The sequence below is a fragment of the Epinephelus moara genome, chromosome 20 (assembly GCF_006386435.1).
Source record: "Epinephelus moara isolate mb chromosome 20, YSFRI_EMoa_1.0, whole genome shotgun sequence".
In the NCBI taxonomy this organism is placed as follows: domain Eukaryota; kingdom Metazoa; phylum Chordata; class Actinopteri; order Perciformes; family Serranidae; genus Epinephelus; species Epinephelus moara.
The window spans coordinates 15,943,770-15,962,611 of NC_065525.1; the positions used below are offsets into that span (position 1 = coordinate 15,943,770).

The following is an 18,842-nucleotide window of genomic DNA, read 5'->3' on the forward strand; positions in this document are numbered from 1 at the left end:
TCACTGTGCAGACAAAGTGTGCATCTACTGCTAGCTCACCTAGCACCGCTGAGCTAGCTAGTGTTACAGCTCAGCTGAGGAGGATGCTTTAAATCTCGCGCTGTCACGAGCATGAGGCTCTCGTCCATGAGTAGATGCACACTTCCTTCTGCACAGTGATATGGTTGGCAGGTAGAAAGAAAATAATTCCTGCATGAAACTGCTCACAACAAGGTCTGTGGATTATCTTGAGTAACTGAGTCATGATTTCTGGAAAGAGACATTGCTGTTGAGTTTTTAAAATGTATTTTTTTTAGTACCACAAGCCGAGTGCCATCTAATTTGATTATATTGGAGAAAAGGCAGACATCTTTACAGCTGACATCTCCAACACTCAGTGACTCACACAAAAACAATTTAGACTGATAAATAGCACAACAGGTTTGAGGAAAAATATATATTTTTTTGTGGTGAACTATCCCCTTAATTTTCTGAAACAGTTTCAAAAATCTTCTGACATATGTCAAAAATTAATTCTCACCCTTAAAGGAATAGTTGACATTTTGAGAAATGAACTTAATTGCTTTCTTGCAGAAAGTTATAAACAAGGATCAATATCACTCTCACCTTTCTCTTTTGTTACCTTTGGACAGAGCCAGGCTACAGTTTCCAGTCTTTGTGCTAAGCTAAGCTAACTGGTAGCTGCATATTTACCATACAGACATCAGACATAAGGATGGTATCAATCTTATCATCTAACAGAGCACAAAAAAGCTTATTTCCCCAAATAAGCTGTACACACACACACACACACACACACACACATATATATATATGCACATGTATTCACATGCATACAATGACAAGACATGGCTCACCTGGCTGAGATTTAGAGGCTGCTGCTGGAGGGGGTGTGGCCCTGAGCGCTGCTGTCGGTAGGACCCGCCTCCAGCCACGCCCCCTGGTAAGTGATTATTGCCAGACACCACTCCATTGGAGGATTTGAACTTGTAAGCTGAATTCTGATGGTTCATTGCATCTGCACAGGAGAGGATACAAGTTTAGTTAACTGGGAAGCAGCAATTTTAGTATCGAACAGTAAGTAACTTACTAGCTATGAATGACTTTTTTAGGTTAGGAAAGAACCTGTGACAGTCCTTTACCTGGCATCAGGCGCTCACACTCACTCGGGACCTCACTGTTCTGGGTTTTGAGAGGGGGAATGATGATGGTGCGGGGGTTCCCATTGTTGTAGTTGTCCAGGATGGTGGTCTTTGTGTCATAGCTGTTGTTGTTGGGGGCTCTGGACTCCACAGTGTAGGGGCTGTTGTTGCTTGAACAGTCCGAGTCGGGTGAATCGTGGACCGTCACGCAACTGATGACATTCTTCCGCTGCTTTGAAGATGAACTGGGGGAAACAGAAGAAGACATAGAAATGAATTCCAGTGACTGAGGTAAACTCAAGGCCACCAGTATTAGAACGATGTGTGTCGGCTTATTGGTAAATTTTTCAGATTCGATTTTGCACCCTTTCTTTATCATATACTGTATCCTGCATCCCAGTAAAGTCCCTGAACCATACAATGGGTGTCAAAACATACTTCTGAGTTATTTTCCCAGCTTGTAAATCTGTGGCTTTTTCTTTTTCTTTCTACTCTGTGATTACTGACTTTCAGTACAGCACATCACAGCATACAGAAGTTGTCTTTGGTGTATCTTTTCTTTTCTGTTGTCAAGTGACTGCATGGTTATTAAATTGATTTGATCAATGGTCGCAAAATGCCACTGGCCTTGGGTGGCCCCGTTAGCATTTCACGGCTCCAGATTAAATTACTTTTACAGTCTCACAGTCACGATCACAGAAAAAGCAGAAAGTCGGCTTCTTAGATTTGCTGGTAATGGTGAAAATACGTCTCTGTGCTGCTAGGTTAAGGCCCTTGAAATGAAGGTCAGACTACATGTTGAAGTGTCCTTGGGCGAGATACTGAACCTCAGATTTGCCGTGTAAGTGCGCGTGTGAATGTTCTGTCGAGCAGGTGGCACTTTGCACAGTAGCCACCAGTGTATGAGTGTGTGTGTGAATGGGTCAATGGTGCTTGTGTTGTAAAGGGCTTTGAGTGATCACTAAGACTTGAAAAGCGCTTCATAAATGTAGCCTATTAAATGTAGTCCATGTCTTGGGGACAATAAAATAGCACCTGCGACACAAAGACACAGTGTCTGGGACAATTCTGGGACAGTGGAGAAATGAATCGTTACAAATAAATTATAAGGGTTATGAATGATGTAATATATATCCTTTTAATTGTTGGGTTCAAAAGATGTGAGGTTGCACTGTCTGGCAAGAGCTTCACGCTGCGTCACACGCACACGTACTCGGACACTGAGGAAAAACGGGAATTCAAGCTCTGGACACATTGCAATAACAAACCTGCAAACCTTTAACTTTAGTGGTGATTCACAGTGACATGACAAGCACTGGTTACTCCAGTGATAAACAAACTACTTAGCCTGTATCGACTGAGCTAAACAGAACCACATTAATCCCTTCAAACCCGGAACTGACCTGTTGTTTTGTTTGTGGTCATCTTCCTCATCTGTGTCACTACTGATGGTGATGATGCTGACTGCAGGGCTGGGCGTGTCGGGGATGATGATGGTCTGTCTGGGGACGTGGTGCTGGTGCTGATGGTCGCGGGTAGTGCTGGAAGCCTGCTCTGCCTCGTTAGCCCCCCACCCTCCGCCCCCACAGCCCTGCGGGGGCGGGCAGTTGGAGGCCGAGCCGTTCTGTAGCACAGCACAACGTGGGGGTGTGTTCTCCTTCACCCGCTTCGAGCGCTGCGGGGATAGCACCGCCTGAGAGGACGACACCTCATAGGCTGACATGTTCCTGATAGAAAGACAGAGCAGATGTAAGTGTCACACAGATGCTGAGGATCAGAATCCAAACCTGTGAGACATCAGGATCTTTTGATGATGACTTACAATAAGTCTATGAGTCATGTGAGTGTTAGACTACCTGGCAGACATCTGGTGCTGTTTGTTCTTTTTGGAAGAGGAGCTGTTATTGGTCGAGGGCTGCCTCATAACATGTGCCACTCCCACATTGAGCGTCTGGTTGGATGGGAGCGTGACGTGGCCAGCCAACAAGGCCGGCTGCTGCATGATGGGATTATAATGGCTGCCATGAGGATGGGAATTCCTGTAACATAAGATAGTTTTATGTTACCACAACAATAAGAAGCCAGCAAAGCAAGAAATGCTGAAAATACAAGATAATCAAAGCCACTGTTTATGAGGAAGAAGACAGGAGAAGTATTTCCAACAGAAGCCAGCGGGTGGCAGCAGCTTACTTTCCTAAAGAGCACCTAAGGAGGAGAGGGAACAAGTGAGGGAGAGAGCAAAGAGGGAGGGCAGAGGAGCTGACACCAGCAGCTGTGGAGCGATAGCTCTGCAGAGGAAGTGCGACACTTTCCCGATCGTCTCTCTGAGGACAACAGAGCTGCCACTGGACAGGAAGGGAGGGGAGAGACGGGGAGGTGGGTGTCTGGTCACAGATGGACAGCTCCGAATGGATCCGTGCATACATGGCCCCAGCAGTCCTTTCGCATACACATTATGTACCTGCATCTTCCTTATCTCCCCGCAGATCGCCCTTCTCCCATCTATCCATCCATTTATCGAGTCATCGCAGTGACAGGCTATACCAGACATGATGTCTCTACATGTACACATATCCCATCTCCCCGAGGTAAATCTGCTCTTATAAAAGCACCAGTGTCCGTGTGGGGACCGTGATTCATTGAAGATAAAGGACAGGCTGTCAGTGCGGTACAGGCTCCTCGGTCAATCAGTCTTATACCATACCATCTTCCTATAGCATATTTTGACCTATAAAAGCCATAAAACCACTGCTGGCCTTTGAAATCAATTTATCTAACCTGACTTACAGACTTGCCCCCGATGCTATGCGTATAAACTTGATTTCTCAAAGCGCTTTGTTTTTGAAGCTTTAAAGTGGCGCACGTCAACCTGTAAGATTTATTTATTCAGCCAAATCCACGTTTGAAGAAAGGTGGATTCGGGAAACTATAGGCCACAACATTCAGACATCAATAAAAGGTTAAGACTGGCTGGGAGCGCTTAAAAGAAAGAAAGAAAGCAGTGTTGCTCACCTCCAGTTGGCGAGGGGCTGTGTGCTGCTCATGGAGTCGGGGATGACAGTGGCATGCTGGACCGAGGTGTGGGTGAGCTGCTGCCAGGCTGGAGGCAGCAGGATCTGCTGGGTGCCGCTGGGCCAGGCCTGCTGAGGTAGGGGGAAAAACAAAGACGGGGGGCGGAGGACAAGAAGTGGAGAATGAAAAGACAGAGAGAGGCGATACAGAAAAACAGTCAGCTGCCATGTAGCAAAACATCCAGACTATAAATTTTATTAATTTGTTTTATAAAGTCTGTCACGGGACCGTGAAGATACCCATGATTGAGTCTTTTCATTTAAACATTATAAATGTATGAACAAAGGGAGCTCGTTGAACTTGGCTGATTAGTTTTAGGGTGTTGTGATAAATTACAGTATCTTTTCAAAAGTGCATGACAGCTGGTTTAAACCGGCTACTTGGCGTGCAAAATGAACTCCGCCGGCGTCAAGGAGACATCCATCGACAAAAGAGATAAGACCAGGACTTAATAAAGATGTACAGCAGCTCCTTTCTTTGTCTGCACGCATATGAGTGAGTGCATGCGCGTGTTTAGAGTGATTATGTGTTTGACTTGAGTCAAATATCAACCTATGTTCTAATTAAATTCGTAGGCCTATTGAAGCCGCTGTGAAAGAGGCTACTTTGTATGTCTGATGCAGAACAGGAGGAGCATCCGGCATAATATGCCCCAAGATGTGCCAAGAGGTGTGTGTGCGTGTGTGTGTGCATGCATGCCCGAGCGTGTTTGTGTGTTACTGTGTGTGTAACCCTAATAGTTTAATGCAGTTCTATTGATTAGCACTTTAATGTCAGGGCTAATGAATTGTTCCTTTAATACCATTTGCACATCTATTTACAACGGCATCAGTATGTGCCGCAGCACACACACGTTTAAATAGAGGAAGAGAAAGACGCGAGAGGAGAGGGAGAGGAGAGAAAGAGGAGAGAGAGGCACCATACAAAATGCAAAGCAGATAATCTGTGCATACGCTACGGTGACTTTATTTTTACCTTTATCTTTTAACTTTATCTTAACCTTTATCTTTGTATTCACATATTTGCTTTGCTCTGTCTGTTTTCATTATATTCTGACACAAAATAGCTGTTCTCTTCTGTATTCTGGCTGCAGGCTTGTGGAAGTTGAATTGTTTTGTTTTTTTTTGCAGGTTGCAAAGTCCAAACCAACCAGCCTGTGGTTGAAGTGCTGCAGGGGGCATCTGCAGGCCAACACAGCTGCCTTGTCTGTGCACTGATGACTGACATCTCTAATGGAACATTTTGGAGCTGGAGATGGTCTTTATATCCAAGACCACATCCAAGGCCTTTTATCAACATGCCATTAAGAGACTGTAATACATCCATCCATCTCCCGCTCCTCCTCCTCCTGCTCACTCTATCTCCATTCCCGGCACTCTACATGCCTCTCTCACTAGGCATCTGCGTTGTGTAACCAGCCTGTCTGCCCTGAAATGGTAACCCAGTTAAGAGGCCGTTTTCTTTCTTCTCAGAGTATACCATCACTATCAGTGGCCCACCGCCTCCCACCTCGACCTACACTCCCCGGGTGAAAACCCTTTGTCACCTCGGGGCTTTGAAAGCCCCAGCTCTCACTCCCCAATTGTTTCCACATTTTCTGCATTCCTGCCCCAGATAAAGGCCCTGCTGGTTTCCCTGCCTCCCTGCTTAGAGCCTCCTTCACTCTGCTCCTTCTCAGCACACCCGGGGAGCTCGGGGGGTGAACGTGCATGGGTCCGAGGTGGGCAAAGGGTGCATGGGCAACAGTGAGCAGTGGGTGGGTAAAGGCGCAGGTGGGGAGAATGCAACCAAGAGGCAAACAACGACTCAGCCAAGCCTGCAAGACCTCCCACCGTAAAGGAATAAACACACACGCACACCACACACCCAGTTATTAGGTGTGCTGCTCGCTGGCCTATATAAACCATCTGCTTGCGTTAACTATTGCCTGTCTTTGTTTAACATGTGTGCAGACAGAGGTGAATACCTGCAGAGCATGGCAGCAATGTGCGATCCACACTTGATCCATCGTGTCATTTACATCTTCCTTAATGAGACAGTGATGTTTTATTTCACGATGCCTCCGATAGATCCATCATATCCATGGATCTGGTGATGTTGTGAATTTTCTGGTCATGCAGAGCCTCATCCAAGCTTCCCCCTGACCTCCCAGGATCCTCTGAGGCCTGTAATTTGGAGCGCCTGACTTGGAAGCAGCCCTGGAGCTAATCACCATTTGGTATCTGACAGATTAACCCACCATAGAAACACAGGCGCGCACACACACACACAGAAGCTTTGCTGCCTGTCTGCCTGCCTACTGCATGATTAACTGGAGATAAGGGAGCGCTTCAAACTCCCTGGATTCACAGGGATATTTAAAGCCTTCATGGAAATTTCCATAGGGAAAGAGGTGGTGTGGTGATGGAAGTGGTCTACAGTGTGTGTGTGTGTGTGTGTGTGTGTGTGTGTGTGTGTGTGTGTGCAGAGAGAGTGATGCACAGTCACTCTCTGTTACTTCCAACAACTGTATATTAGCAGCTAAAGCTCCGGCTCCACTGTGCAGGTTCCAGTGAAGGCCTTCTCTGTGTGAAAGGCTCCTGCCTTTGTGTGCATCAGACCGTGGCAGCCTCCAGGAGAGTGGGACAGCAGAGAGAGAGCGAGAGTGAGCGAAAGAGCGAGGGGGAGAGAATAAGAGGAGAGAGCGAGAGAGAGGCAGGGAGCAATGCACAGGAGAGCTTGGCCTGAATGCGCTCAGGAAAAAAAAAAAAACAGCTGCCAGCAGGGGCAGGGTCACGAACATTGAGTGATTTCCAGCCTCCGTCGATAGATACTATTCTTAGTGAAGGCTTATGAAAAAAAGGGATGCAGAGAGCTTTGTTTGAATGTGAGCAGCTCCAAGTCTGACAGGCACTGTTATTCTTCAGACCCCCAAAAAACTCTATTAGTTTCTTTCTCTGTGATACTCTTCCTACCTGTGTAAGCAGGCCGGGTTGGATCTGCAGAGGCTGGGCACCAGGGGCCTGCGTCACTATGGGAACAGCATTCTCCATCCGCACAGAGTAACTGGTGTGCTTGGAAGGGGACGCCTGCAGCCCTGTGCACACATAAAGCACACGTATGGAGGATGTCAACAAATAAGTACAGCAACAGCGTCACTCACAAACAACATGCCATCTGCAAAATTAAGAGCGAGGGATCACATAATGTGTTATATATGCACGCTGATTTATGTGCATTCAACAGATGTCAAAACCCTTCTGCTATGTTCCAATATAGCAACAGTGCTGAGAAAAACAAAAACAGTAGTCATGGCAATAGTATAAAACCAGTTTCTAATAACGGATTTTTTTTTTATCACCCATTCCATAAAGAGAATAAACAAACAGAATAATGCCTTAGAGCTCTTCTGCCCTCCCAGTGCAAACACAAAGGAGACAAACAAGGGGTGAGTAAGCATTACGCAAAGATATTAAATTTCCTTTCAAATGATTAATTGCATCAAGTTCTCACTGAATCACTGTTTGTATGGTAGGATTGACTCTACCTGTGGGGTGCAAGGCTACAGCCGCAAAACAAAACGACAATAAGCCAGCAAAACATGGAGGACTGTGTGTGTGCACAGAGATAGAACTAAAACAGCACTGTGGTGTGTTCAAGTGCAGGGGGCTGGGATCTTATCTACTCACACTAACGCACACTGACTGGTCCTTACCTTGGAAGCCAGGTGGGCAGACGATGAGCGCCTGCTGGAAGGGGTCCGGCCGGGCAGCGCAGAGCTGAGGGGCCCCAGGCTGCAGGGGCATGCTCCTCTGGGCCACGGCTGCCATGGAGGCAGCGGAGGGCTGGTAGAGTGCAGATTGGTAGTTTAGTATGGAGACATCAGGACTTGCAAAGGAAAGGGTGGCATTGTTGGTGGAGGAGGGAACCAGGTTGGTGGCCTAAAGGAATGATGGGACCAAAATAAAAATCATGAGAGTGGAGGCACTGATGGGAATAACAGGGAAGTGGAAGTGCTCCGAGGAGGCAGGGTTGAACAGCAGGCATGGTATAAACAGAAAGATAACAATATCCTAACAAAAACAACACGCACATAAAGATGCAAAACAAGCGGCGGATCAAGATAAGATGGATGGCGGGGGCATCCATCATTGATGAGAGCCAATGGAAGAATAAGGAAATTGGACGACTGATTTGAACGCGTCTTAAAATATGCGGACTGTTGATTTGATTAATTAGAGGGAGGGAAAGAATGTGAGGAGAGATGCAATCAATGCTACAATTCTTAGAATAATCAACCATCAATGAGTGAAATGCCACCAGAGCACATTTAGACTCAGATTTTAATAATTTTGAATCAAACTAACAAACAAACCTTACTTCTTTAGACTATAATAATGCGCTGCTGGTGACAGTATACTGAACATGAATTTATTATATGTCTCAGCACATAATTTAGCAAATTTAACAAACCACACAGCAACATAAACATCTCCCTTATTATGCAGCCTAAATGATGAGCGTTAAAGTCGCGAGGAGATCATATTATAGGACTGTTTAAATGTAAATGCTACAGAATCATAATGAGCCAATATAACGAGCTGCAGCAAAACTTGACATTTCATGTCACAGCTTCACTATCTAGCCTCCAAATCAATATGCCTGACAGGAGTAATATTTCACAGCCAACAGGCATTCTATGATTATGTAAGCTTAGGTAACTCCTGCACGTCTTGACCATTAATAAGACATGTGGAACACTCAGAGTGCCTGGGAACATCCGAGATACAAACAAATGCTTTTAAGAGACATCGTTTGCTCAGCTCGTAAGTAGTATTTGCTCCACGAGACACTGTCTAATTTTAGCCCTTTCATTAAGCGTACACAGGGGCGGAGGGAAATACAGAGACAGCTCTTTCATTTTTCATTTGCTCTCTTTAGCGTGTTCGATGAACACCAGGGGAGGGAACATAATCAATACGGCACTGTGGCATTCATCATAAACAAGCACGGAAGCAGCAAAAAAAAAAAAAAAAACGCGAGTCAAAGATGCATTTCAGCCTTGCAAATGAATCGAGCTGAATAAATCACTAACTTAAGTCTGTCTATATGCCCTGAGAGCCAGGCGCAGAAAAGACAAGCTGAGGGAATGTTAATCCATTTAAATCACAGCAAGATGGGGTTTTTGTCGCATGCTACACAGTGTGAGCTGGCTCGATATAGTTGGTGATAAAGAACTCTGTTTACTAAAGAGAGGGGCGGGGAGGGGAGAGAGAGCAGGAGTTGTAACTAAGCACAATCTGGAAAACCTTGCAACACGACGCTCGGTGATTCCGGCATAAGCCAAAAGTCAGCAGTTTCGATTCACAGAGCGTACGGGAACGAAAGCGGTAAAGCACCACAGGCTCAACCCCGGGAAACGGGAGGAAAGAGGAGAAGACAGAGGAGGACAGGAGTGAGAGGAGGGGAAAAAGAGAGAGGAAGCCTGGTAAAGGGATTCTTAAGGCCTGAAAGCCCCAGAATGCAAGGCAAGCAGGAAGTGGGGCTTGTCATGTGTGTAATCAGCACTTTGTGACAATCCCACAGGACCTGGGGCACAGACAGAAATGCAGGCAGACAGATATACATGCACCAAGGCAGAAAGGCAGGCAAGTAAGCATGGAAACGTGCAGATAGACAGGAAGAACGGACAGAGGGAAAAAAATAGAACAAAGAGACAAACAGCCGCTCATGGGCTGCTGAGCTGTTAAACCACTGACAGCTGGGCGTTTAAAATACGATTATTTGGTTAAGACAGCACTCAACTGGGTATGTAAGGAAGATGCATCTTTGCTATTGTTGCTTGAGGGTTTCAACTCTGCTTTGTGATACATTTAAGTGATACATATTCCACAGTTGCATTTCTCACATCCTTTTTTTCAATGGAAATGAAGTAAACCGTAACTAGGACAATTTACATACTCGCATCTGACAGCAGAAACGTTCTCTATCAGTGGTTGCTGATAAACCAGTGTATTTTATTCAGTCTTACCTGGCTGTGCACAGTGTTCAGCTGGTTGTTGAAGGTCATGGTGAGGTTGTTGGAGGTGCTGGGGGCCACGTGGGTGATAAAGGGCGTCTTGCTCTGGTTGACTGTGTCGTACATGTTGACACGACGCTTGCAGATCTCCATGTTTTGGAAGCACGACTTCACACTGCATGCACAGAGAGAGAGAGAGAGAGAGAGAGAGAGAGGAGGGATGAGTGTGTCTTCTGACAGTGGCAGAAGTTATTTCACTGTTTGAAATGATAATTATATAAACAACAACAACAACAACAACAAGAGGGTTGTTCGGCACGCACTGTGTGCTGTGTGGGAAATCGAGGAGATGCGACATGGTGACAAAGGGGTGGTTGAGCGTTTCGATAGGGGTGATCCTCTTGTCTGCGTCGATGGTCAGCATCTTTGTTAACAAGTCGATGAACTCCCTCCTGTCAGCCTTCTCTGCCAGCATGTCGCTCCCCTCCAGATCTGACGTCATGTTCACCTGGAGGCACAGAAACAGACACATCTTAGCAAGACGGCTGATTAAGTATTCAAGGTCTCTAATTCTCCTGCAGATGACACAGAAATCTCTCCCACAACTTTATTCCCATAGAGAGACCTATTAATACACACGAGGCTCCATGAGTTAGGGTGTCAGTGTGAGTGTCACAGGGCCCGGCGATAACCTTGCACCTCAGTGACATTATAAACATTTGCACTGGTATTTATAGTGCCACTTGAAATATCTCCTGGCGCCTTTGCTGAGATTTTTATCTATTCCTGAGATGTGAAAACAAACAAAAAACATGAACCCAATAAATGCTGCCGTTGGCTAGTCGTTAAAAAAAAAAAAAAGCTTTCACAAAGGACACCATTTTATGAGAGCTTCTGAGAAAGCTGACACAAGACAACTTAACCTAAATATGTTCTGAAGCAATTCTGGGAAGCTCGTTCTTGGAACATCATGCTGCTTCATCTGTATTAAACATTGCGGCTTAGGTTGTGGATAAATACTGGGCAAAGCTGCAGATTTCTGCATATTTTCCTGCTCTGATAAAAAGCTACACAACTCGCAGGGATTGATTTGTTAGGCTGGGGACTAATTCTGGGGACTGGGTTCATTTTTTACACGGGGGGTGAGGAATGAAGGAAGTGGGACAAGGTCGCGATATAGCTCGTCTGGGTTTAAGCGAACATGCAGATTGTCAGGCAGCGCGAGGACGGAGACGGGGACAGTGGCAACAGACAGGCAGCCTTGTTTATTGTGACTGCCATGCAGAGGTAGCAGGCCTGTTTTTAATAAAGACGCAGCGCTTATCTGTAGGCCTGCTCCAGGGGCTATCAGATGTGCTGCCAGTCAACACCGCAAATCTGATTCAATTCTCTTTCTCTATGCAGGTTATTCAGGCTCTGTAACCATCCCTCTCTGCTTGCCACCTCCGCTGGCTGTGATAAAGGAATAATCTGCAGAATGAGGTGAGAAATAATCACATCGTCCTCTGCTAGTGGAAGAGATGACTTTGGGAAAATGTACACAGTTTGGTTGCACGTGCACAGCAGGTGGGACTTGGCTGAGGTGTGCCAACAATAATCAGACTGGATAAGAAGAAGCCCAAAGAGCAAAAACGAATTTTCCTATCATCTGTTAAATTAAGATATGTGAATTTACAAGGTAGATATTTTCATTCCATTTCTTTTCAATAACACCAAAAGGCAGCATCTGACATTTTCTAATCTTTAATTAAAAAAAAAAAAAAAAAAAGACATAAAGACAAGGGGCTTCAGCTAACATGGTCAGCCTTGCGTGCCTTGCATGTCAACGGCTGTTTATGGAGCCACATCTGTGCCGTGGGGAGCGCTGACATGCCACTCTGGAGTAAGGGCAGGGACGGCAGATGTCGAGCAGTGAGACAGATCGGGCTACGCCTCAGGAGATGTGGAGCTGGGCATGCAGGATGCATGGCCAGTCTTCTGCACACAGCACTACGGCATGTGCAGATTTACCCATAAACTTTATTTCTCCCTGCAAGACTAGTAGAGGAAAAAGTGCATTTGTAAGTGAATGTAATAAAAGAAAGATAAGGTGAAGGCCGTGCTGCTCCTCCTGCCGTGGCTCCACTCCTATCGACAGACATATTGAAGGATTGCAGATCAAAGTGAATCCAGCGGGGCCTTCCTTCCATCTACATCAGGCCTCAAGCGGGGTCCTGCATTTGCTCTAAGTTGGTCTCTGATTTACTCAAATTAGATATACTTGTGACTAAAGCCTCCCCGCATTTCCCACGACTGAGAGGAGGTTCATTATCTCGTCCTGGCACCCAGCCTCTCTGTCTTTCAGGGCCTTCAGCTACATCATCCATTATACACGCGGAGACAGATGTCCACAATGCTGACTTGTTTATACGGTCGGGGTAGTGAGATGGGGCAAAATAGGCAGTTTTCTCCCACATTAAGTGCGTGCAGCTCTGCTGTATCTCCGCTGTGTTTTTGTAGTAAGCCCGGCTGCAGCAGCAAGAGGAAGATGGGACACAGAGCTTGAAGCGTAGGAGACAGAGATGACCCAGGGGATATCATACCAGTGCAGGTTGGTTTCATTAAACTCTTTGCTGCATGTGTGTGTGTGTGTGTGTGTGTGCGCTAACTGTAAACTCAACAAGCCCAGGCAGCGATACTATCTTGTCCCAGCCGACAGCATGTTATTCCAGACAGGCCTGACAGCGGCCCTGGGCGCTACTGGACAACCATAATTGTCTCCATCACTTAAGTCACAACTTGTGCTGTGTATCCACACGGACAGAGGCTGCTGCTGCTTGTTGCGCACCAGGATGGCTATATTCCAAACGAAACAATTCACCTGCTTATCTTTTATCTTTGAACTCGTCATTATCAGAGGCAGCATCGAGGTGCATGATGACAAGAGAGTACTGTCACAGATTCGTAGGGCCCTGGGAAAAAAACATTGTAATTTTCCATCATCGCTGCCATATCTGCCAGCAGAACCAGTATTTGGCCAAGCGAGGGTGAACAAAACAACACTCACTATCATCTCCCTGTCAGGCACGTCCCATCAAAATGTCATGGCTGCATGTGAACTTTCCCACCATGAGATGAATTCACTCTGAGTCATAGAGGAAAGCGTTAGGTGTTCAGTAGCAGTGCTTTTCCATATAGAAGTCTGCTTTATAAGTCACTTCCTGGGGTTACGTAAGATCTTCTAAACAAGCTGATTCCTGCAGGTGACGTGCAGGGCTGCAGGAGAGAAGGGCTAACCAGCTGAGCCACGCAGACACAATATGGTGCGGGTCCCACTGAGCTGCTCTGAAACACCAGCGGGGACCTTCTGGAACGTGTTCGTGTGTGTGTTGAGAAAGAGGGAGCGGAGAAAGTAAAACATTTTGTACCATTGCCCTCGACATGCTTACATGTTCTATAGACATGCAAAGTGAAGACATAGCCACAACATTCACTCTGGCTTAAATAAGAAAGCAAACTGTACATATCAAACACGTTAACCAGCCTCACCACATGTTCGGCTCAAATGTCGGCCTGTAACTTATTAGATAGCGGTTAAGCGAAATGAAGAGCAGAGGCAGAGTTGAGGAGGGGGTTCAGTGAACAGCTGCTTTCATTTCACTCTGTAAAACTCTATATAGAAGCAGAGCTACACACACCGCATCTGGAGATCAGGCCTTGGCAGGATAAATATTTTAAAGGGGTTTCAAATATTTGATAGATAATTCTCGGGGATGTGATGGATCAAACTTGGCCAGGACCTCAGTGGACCCATCAGTGGAAGCTTCAAATGCAAGACAGGCGCATGTGAATCAAGCAAAAGACAATGCACCTATTGTACGATCCGCGGGTGAAGAGTCATGCTTTGTGTTACCGAAACAACATACCTGCGCCATATCATCCAAGCAGTTGAAGATGTACTTGCGAGCCTCCTTGGACTTGATCCCCGTTTCACCCTCGTGGTCCTCTGGAGTCTGCGGGAGACAAGAAGCAGATGTTCCTCTCAAATCCCATCACACTTCCCCTCTGGAAACGCACTATTTACATTTGGCTCATTACAGCCTCTTGTTGTTGATGTGCAGCAGGACTCGGCTTGCCCTCTGAGCAACCCTGGGGTAGCACACAAACACTCATCTAACAGCCAGGCAAGACTGGGAAGACTTCATGTGGAGGCACACACTATATCACCGGGACGATATGCAGAATAGGAACTGCACTGCGTACACATGTTTTACACAAGTTTACACAAAGTGTATGAAAATGCGCAGACAAGCATAAACACATGTGATCATTCTTTTTCAGAGGATTTAATAAAATGTACACAAAACTAATCTGTGTTGACTATAGAAACCTCCTGACTGAACACATGATATTTTTTAATTACAGTCAGCAAAGCGATGCAGCTGCTGTTACGTGGAAACACATGGCAAGGTCAAATTAAAGCTGAGCTATCACAGAGTGGAAAAAAAAAAGTGGTCAGGATGTCTTGACGTTTGATTTTCCACATACCAAAGACACTCATGAGAAGTTACAGCGGTGGTGTCAAGTGCAAGCTAATAATCTATCTGTGTCTACAATGCTGCTGTCAACTCTTATCTGCAGGACCTCAGAAACCCCCTTCTTTAACAAGTGTGTTTTTAAAAAGGCCTGTGGGTCATACGGTTTTTCAGAGAGGGCTGAGAAATGTGAAAAAGTTGTGCAACTTTTACCTGACAACTGCTCAAAGCCCATGGGCAGCTGCCTTGAGAGCATGAACGTTATGCTATGTTGCTATATGTCTTCATTTAAAAGCCAGTTATCATCATCGTTGTCAGTGTGGCATGTTACTGAGATTCATACTGTTATACCCAAAATTAGCACATGTATGCAGGTTTATTAAACACGGGAAAACCTGTTTAAATTAAGCAATAGACTACTTTCTCATTGCCAGTAGACCAGAGCCGACAAATACACACAGTACACCACAGACAGGCTGGAAGACAAGTTAGTTAACAGTAGAAAGCAGCATGGAGGCCAGCGAAAATGTTACTGTGGTTACTTTTCTTTTATATCTCTTACTTATTTCATCTCTCTCAAACTTGGTGACCAACGTTGGAGTGGATGGAGACAAACAGTATTCTGTGATGCTCGTCATTGTATCACGCTGGAAAAGGGGCTAAAGTCAGAGTGTCTACCCAGATGTCAAATTCCCATCACTGCCAATCGGAGCTGATTGAAGCCGGAGCCGATAAACACCCGTGACTTCTGCATTCGTCCCAGAAGCTAATGTCGATTGTAACCTTTTCTATTACATACAAAGGCCAAATGTTAGTGGGTGTTAGTGGTTTTTTTGTCAAGTGGGCAAAGGGTTTAATTATAAAATGCACTCAGCTCTTTTAAAAAAGGTCAATCGTAGGCACAGGTGAGGCAGACATGGCGAAAATATTGCTGTACCCTGCAGAGCTGTATTTGCAGTTTGATACAATCAAGAACTCAATGAGTAAAGCTCAACTTAAGTTAATGAGGGAAGAAAAAGAACTAAGGGACTTCCCTACATGGAGAGACAGTGGGAGAAGTTGGAGCAGACACCCTGTGAGCTGCCCATTTGCAAATTCCTCTCAAACAGATCTATTCTGCTCTCATTACCCCCCAGATCTTGTTGTTTCCTTTCAATAGCTATTGAAAGGAATTGTGTGTGTTTGTGTGCATGCATCTGCGTCATTCCTGCTGTACCTTAAGTCTCCAGAGAGGATAGGTGGAGTCGGGGTCTCTGTTGAAGAACCTGGTGGTCTTTGTCCCCGCACTCAACAGATACTCTGCAGGCAGACCTTGTGTCTGTGAGATGTACCGGATCTGCAAGGAAGATGATGAAAAATTTGCATTTAAGACTTTTTACATCATATGCATGACTGAATCATAAGTTGCACTGAATTGGGGAGCATGGCGAATCGCTCTGATGAAAAAAAAAAAAAAGGGCAAAACTTTAGGATTGATGTTCTTTTTGGCAGTATGAAAATCTGGGCTGACATTAACTACTCCAGACTTATCTGGCTGCAATATGCATAGGGGCCCGAACACGACCTCAGCTCAAGAGTCTAAGATTGATTTGAGACTTGTAAATGAGACACTTTGCTAAGTTTTTTCGGGCTTGTGAAAAATCAGGCGAGCTTGTTCAGTGATGGAGCACAACTTGCTCAAGGTTTTCCCACTGAGCCTCGTCTGACTGATAGAGAAGGGGGAACGCGGCAATGTCTTGCTCTGGAGCACAGGGGCTGCGCTAATTGGACAAGTGGCTCTGTGGCATCTGTTCAGATAAACAGGGAGGCTGCGCAAGAATCATCAGGGGCTGTCAGGGGGATTGGAGAAGCATCCCACCCTCCCAAACACACTCACGAGCGCACACTCGCGGAGAGAGAACACACACAAATGCATGAGCGTAACTGCACATGAAATTCAGATCCATGGGTATGCTAGCAACCGACCGCACACAATCACGAGCCGCTAAGAGGTCAGGATGCAGTTTGAAGGTCCGTGCAGCCATTATTTGTTACCTGATCGTACTCTGAGGCTCCGGGGTAGAGGGGCCATCCCAGGAAGAGCTCGGCTATCACACAGCCCAAGGACCACATGTCTATGGCCTCACAGAACGGCAGGCCCAGGATGATCTCCGGAGCCCTGCGGATAGAGAACACACACAGTCAGACATAAATGTATAAAACTATACAGAGCAGAGCGGGTGCTGTAACAGGATTCTGCTGTGACTGACAAAGACTCGGAAAAAAAGTGAGACATACTATAACTGTGCCATGCCATTTTCATTTTCATAAAGTCATATCTGCAAAGGCATGGTGAGGAGTTTCTTTTCACACTTGCTATGAGCTCATGGAGAGCAGCCCGGTGTAGTACGCACAGGTCAGAAGAGGAAATAATCTACGCTGCATACGTAGGAGTGAGCTGGAGACTGTCCACAAATATTTTGCTACATTCCTAAAGCCAATGCGATCTAATTAGACAGCGTACACACAGAAGTGCACGCTTTGTTTTGCACCCTGAACACAAACGCTTTCCTACAGACAGTCGAGACAGACAATTAATTTTCAGTGTCTGAAGGCTTTTATATCTTAACATTGATCCCTCAACGTAGCCTTGAAAAAGCTTCTCATTTATTCTCCACTAAAATTAAAGTCGGTAAGGTGCTCCTTTTTCCTATCACTTGTTCAGGCAGTTTCCAAGGTGCCACCTTGCAAATACCTGATTGATATGTGTGCAGGAGCCCCAATCACCGAGGACCCCTCTCTGGTACTCAGACATAGGGGCTGTGTAGAGGTAGAGGGGTATGTTTACTGAGTATCACAGTCCACAGCCACAAAGAAATGTGGAAGCAATTACGCCATAAAAATAAAACCAACATAAATATTCTGTAGAGCATGCAATGAGCTTCATCCGGGCTTTTAGTAGGCTGCATTTCAGTTAATAATGCCAGTGCTTAGTTCCCAGACACTGGCTTTTCCCAGTCATGCGCACACAGCGATACACAGAGAAACCATTTCAGTGGTAGAAGAGATAAATATCTATGATTTGATAAAAAAAGAAGAAATATTGCTTCGGTTATTTGAGCAGCACTGCAGTCTGAAATAATTGCCAACTTTCATTCAACATGTTTTATTTCCTGTCAGAAAGACTAATACACTTCTTGTGAGCTCACGTCTCTGATGGGGCTTAAAATAAACCGAGAACACAGTGACTCTGCTCTCTAACAATCCGAGGCACTCTCAAGAGGTTTTGTGCCTGTCATCAACATATGCGGCATGTTTGTGGTCTAACATGCTACCTATAGGTAGGTTATGCTTCAACACGGGGGCGCCATGTATGAAACAGGAGGTTTAGGGGTCCTCTGCCAGAAAATTTAAGCATCAAACACTTAATATCCTGCATTCAGGTGAGTTTTTCTGCCTTTAATTTTGTCATAATAATACACGTTCTAAATACTGAGGAGGACATGTCCCCTCCATCCTCCCCAAAATCTACATCTATGCTCAGCACTAAAAAACTAAAAAACCACAGCTCTCATCTTATCAGTGACTCCAATCTAGACTCAACTACTGGAACTGAAACACGTCTCTATCTATTAATAACATATTAACAGCATGACTGACAGATCACAGGATCTTGAGGCCGATCTTGGAAAGTTTCTCATTCATGGCCCGAGTTCACAATGCTGATTGCCGTGACCATGGTAACTAGGCTAGCGCTCCCCCCTAAGCCTAGGCGGGCTCTGGCAGGGTTTCGGTCGCAGAGAGAGAATCGAGGGGGCCTGGCCTCGGTCCCGCTGGAACTGTAGGTACCAGGGAAACAGAGAATGTGGAAAACAGCATGGGGGGACGCTATAGGACTTTATATGCCTGTAGGGGGGTTGATGGGTGAACGGTCCGAGGGCAGCTGGGGGGGAGTTGGAGGAGAATGAATGAACATACCTCACATACTTAAAGGCTAATTTCCAACTGTAGCTCCCTGCCCTCTATTCACTGCTCGCTGACAAAAACAGCAAAATGAAAAAAGGGCACAGGCGATTCATTGTATACTGAGATTTTGTCTAATATAGAAAGGCAGAGGACGCCACGAGGATAGACGAT

The 18,842-nt window shown here is 45.7% G+C and overlaps 1 protein-coding gene across 4 annotated transcripts in view; it reads right to left on the minus strand.

Annotated features, from left to right (window-relative positions):
- Positions 1-18,842, minus strand: part of hipk2 (homeodomain interacting protein kinase 2) — a 78,651-nt gene that overhangs the window by 6,580 nt on the left and 53,229 nt on the right. The window contains exons 3-14 of one of the 4 annotated variants that reach the window (XM_050072415.1): positions 16,761-16,884; positions 15,943-16,062; positions 14,118-14,204; positions 10,536-10,720; positions 10,225-10,387; positions 7,909-8,038; positions 7,169-7,290; positions 4,155-4,285; positions 2,999-3,181; positions 2,546-2,869; positions 1,143-1,387; positions 858-1,018 (exon numbers count right to left, since the gene is read on the minus strand). In XM_050072415.1, the coding sequence (XP_049928372.1) occupies positions 858-1,018; positions 1,143-1,387; positions 2,546-2,869; positions 2,999-3,181; positions 4,155-4,285; positions 7,169-7,290; positions 7,909-8,038; positions 10,225-10,387; positions 10,536-10,720; positions 14,118-14,204; positions 15,943-16,062; positions 16,761-16,884 (1,975 nt within the window). Of the gene's footprint in view, positions 1-857; positions 1,019-1,142; positions 1,388-2,545; positions 2,870-2,998; positions 3,182-4,154; positions 4,286-7,168; positions 7,291-7,908; positions 8,135-10,224; positions 10,388-10,535; positions 10,721-14,117; positions 14,205-15,942; positions 16,063-16,760; positions 16,885-18,842 lie in introns of all 4 variants that reach the window. The other 3 variants (XM_050072413.1, XM_050072414.1, XM_050072412.1) reach the window with 3 other exon arrangements.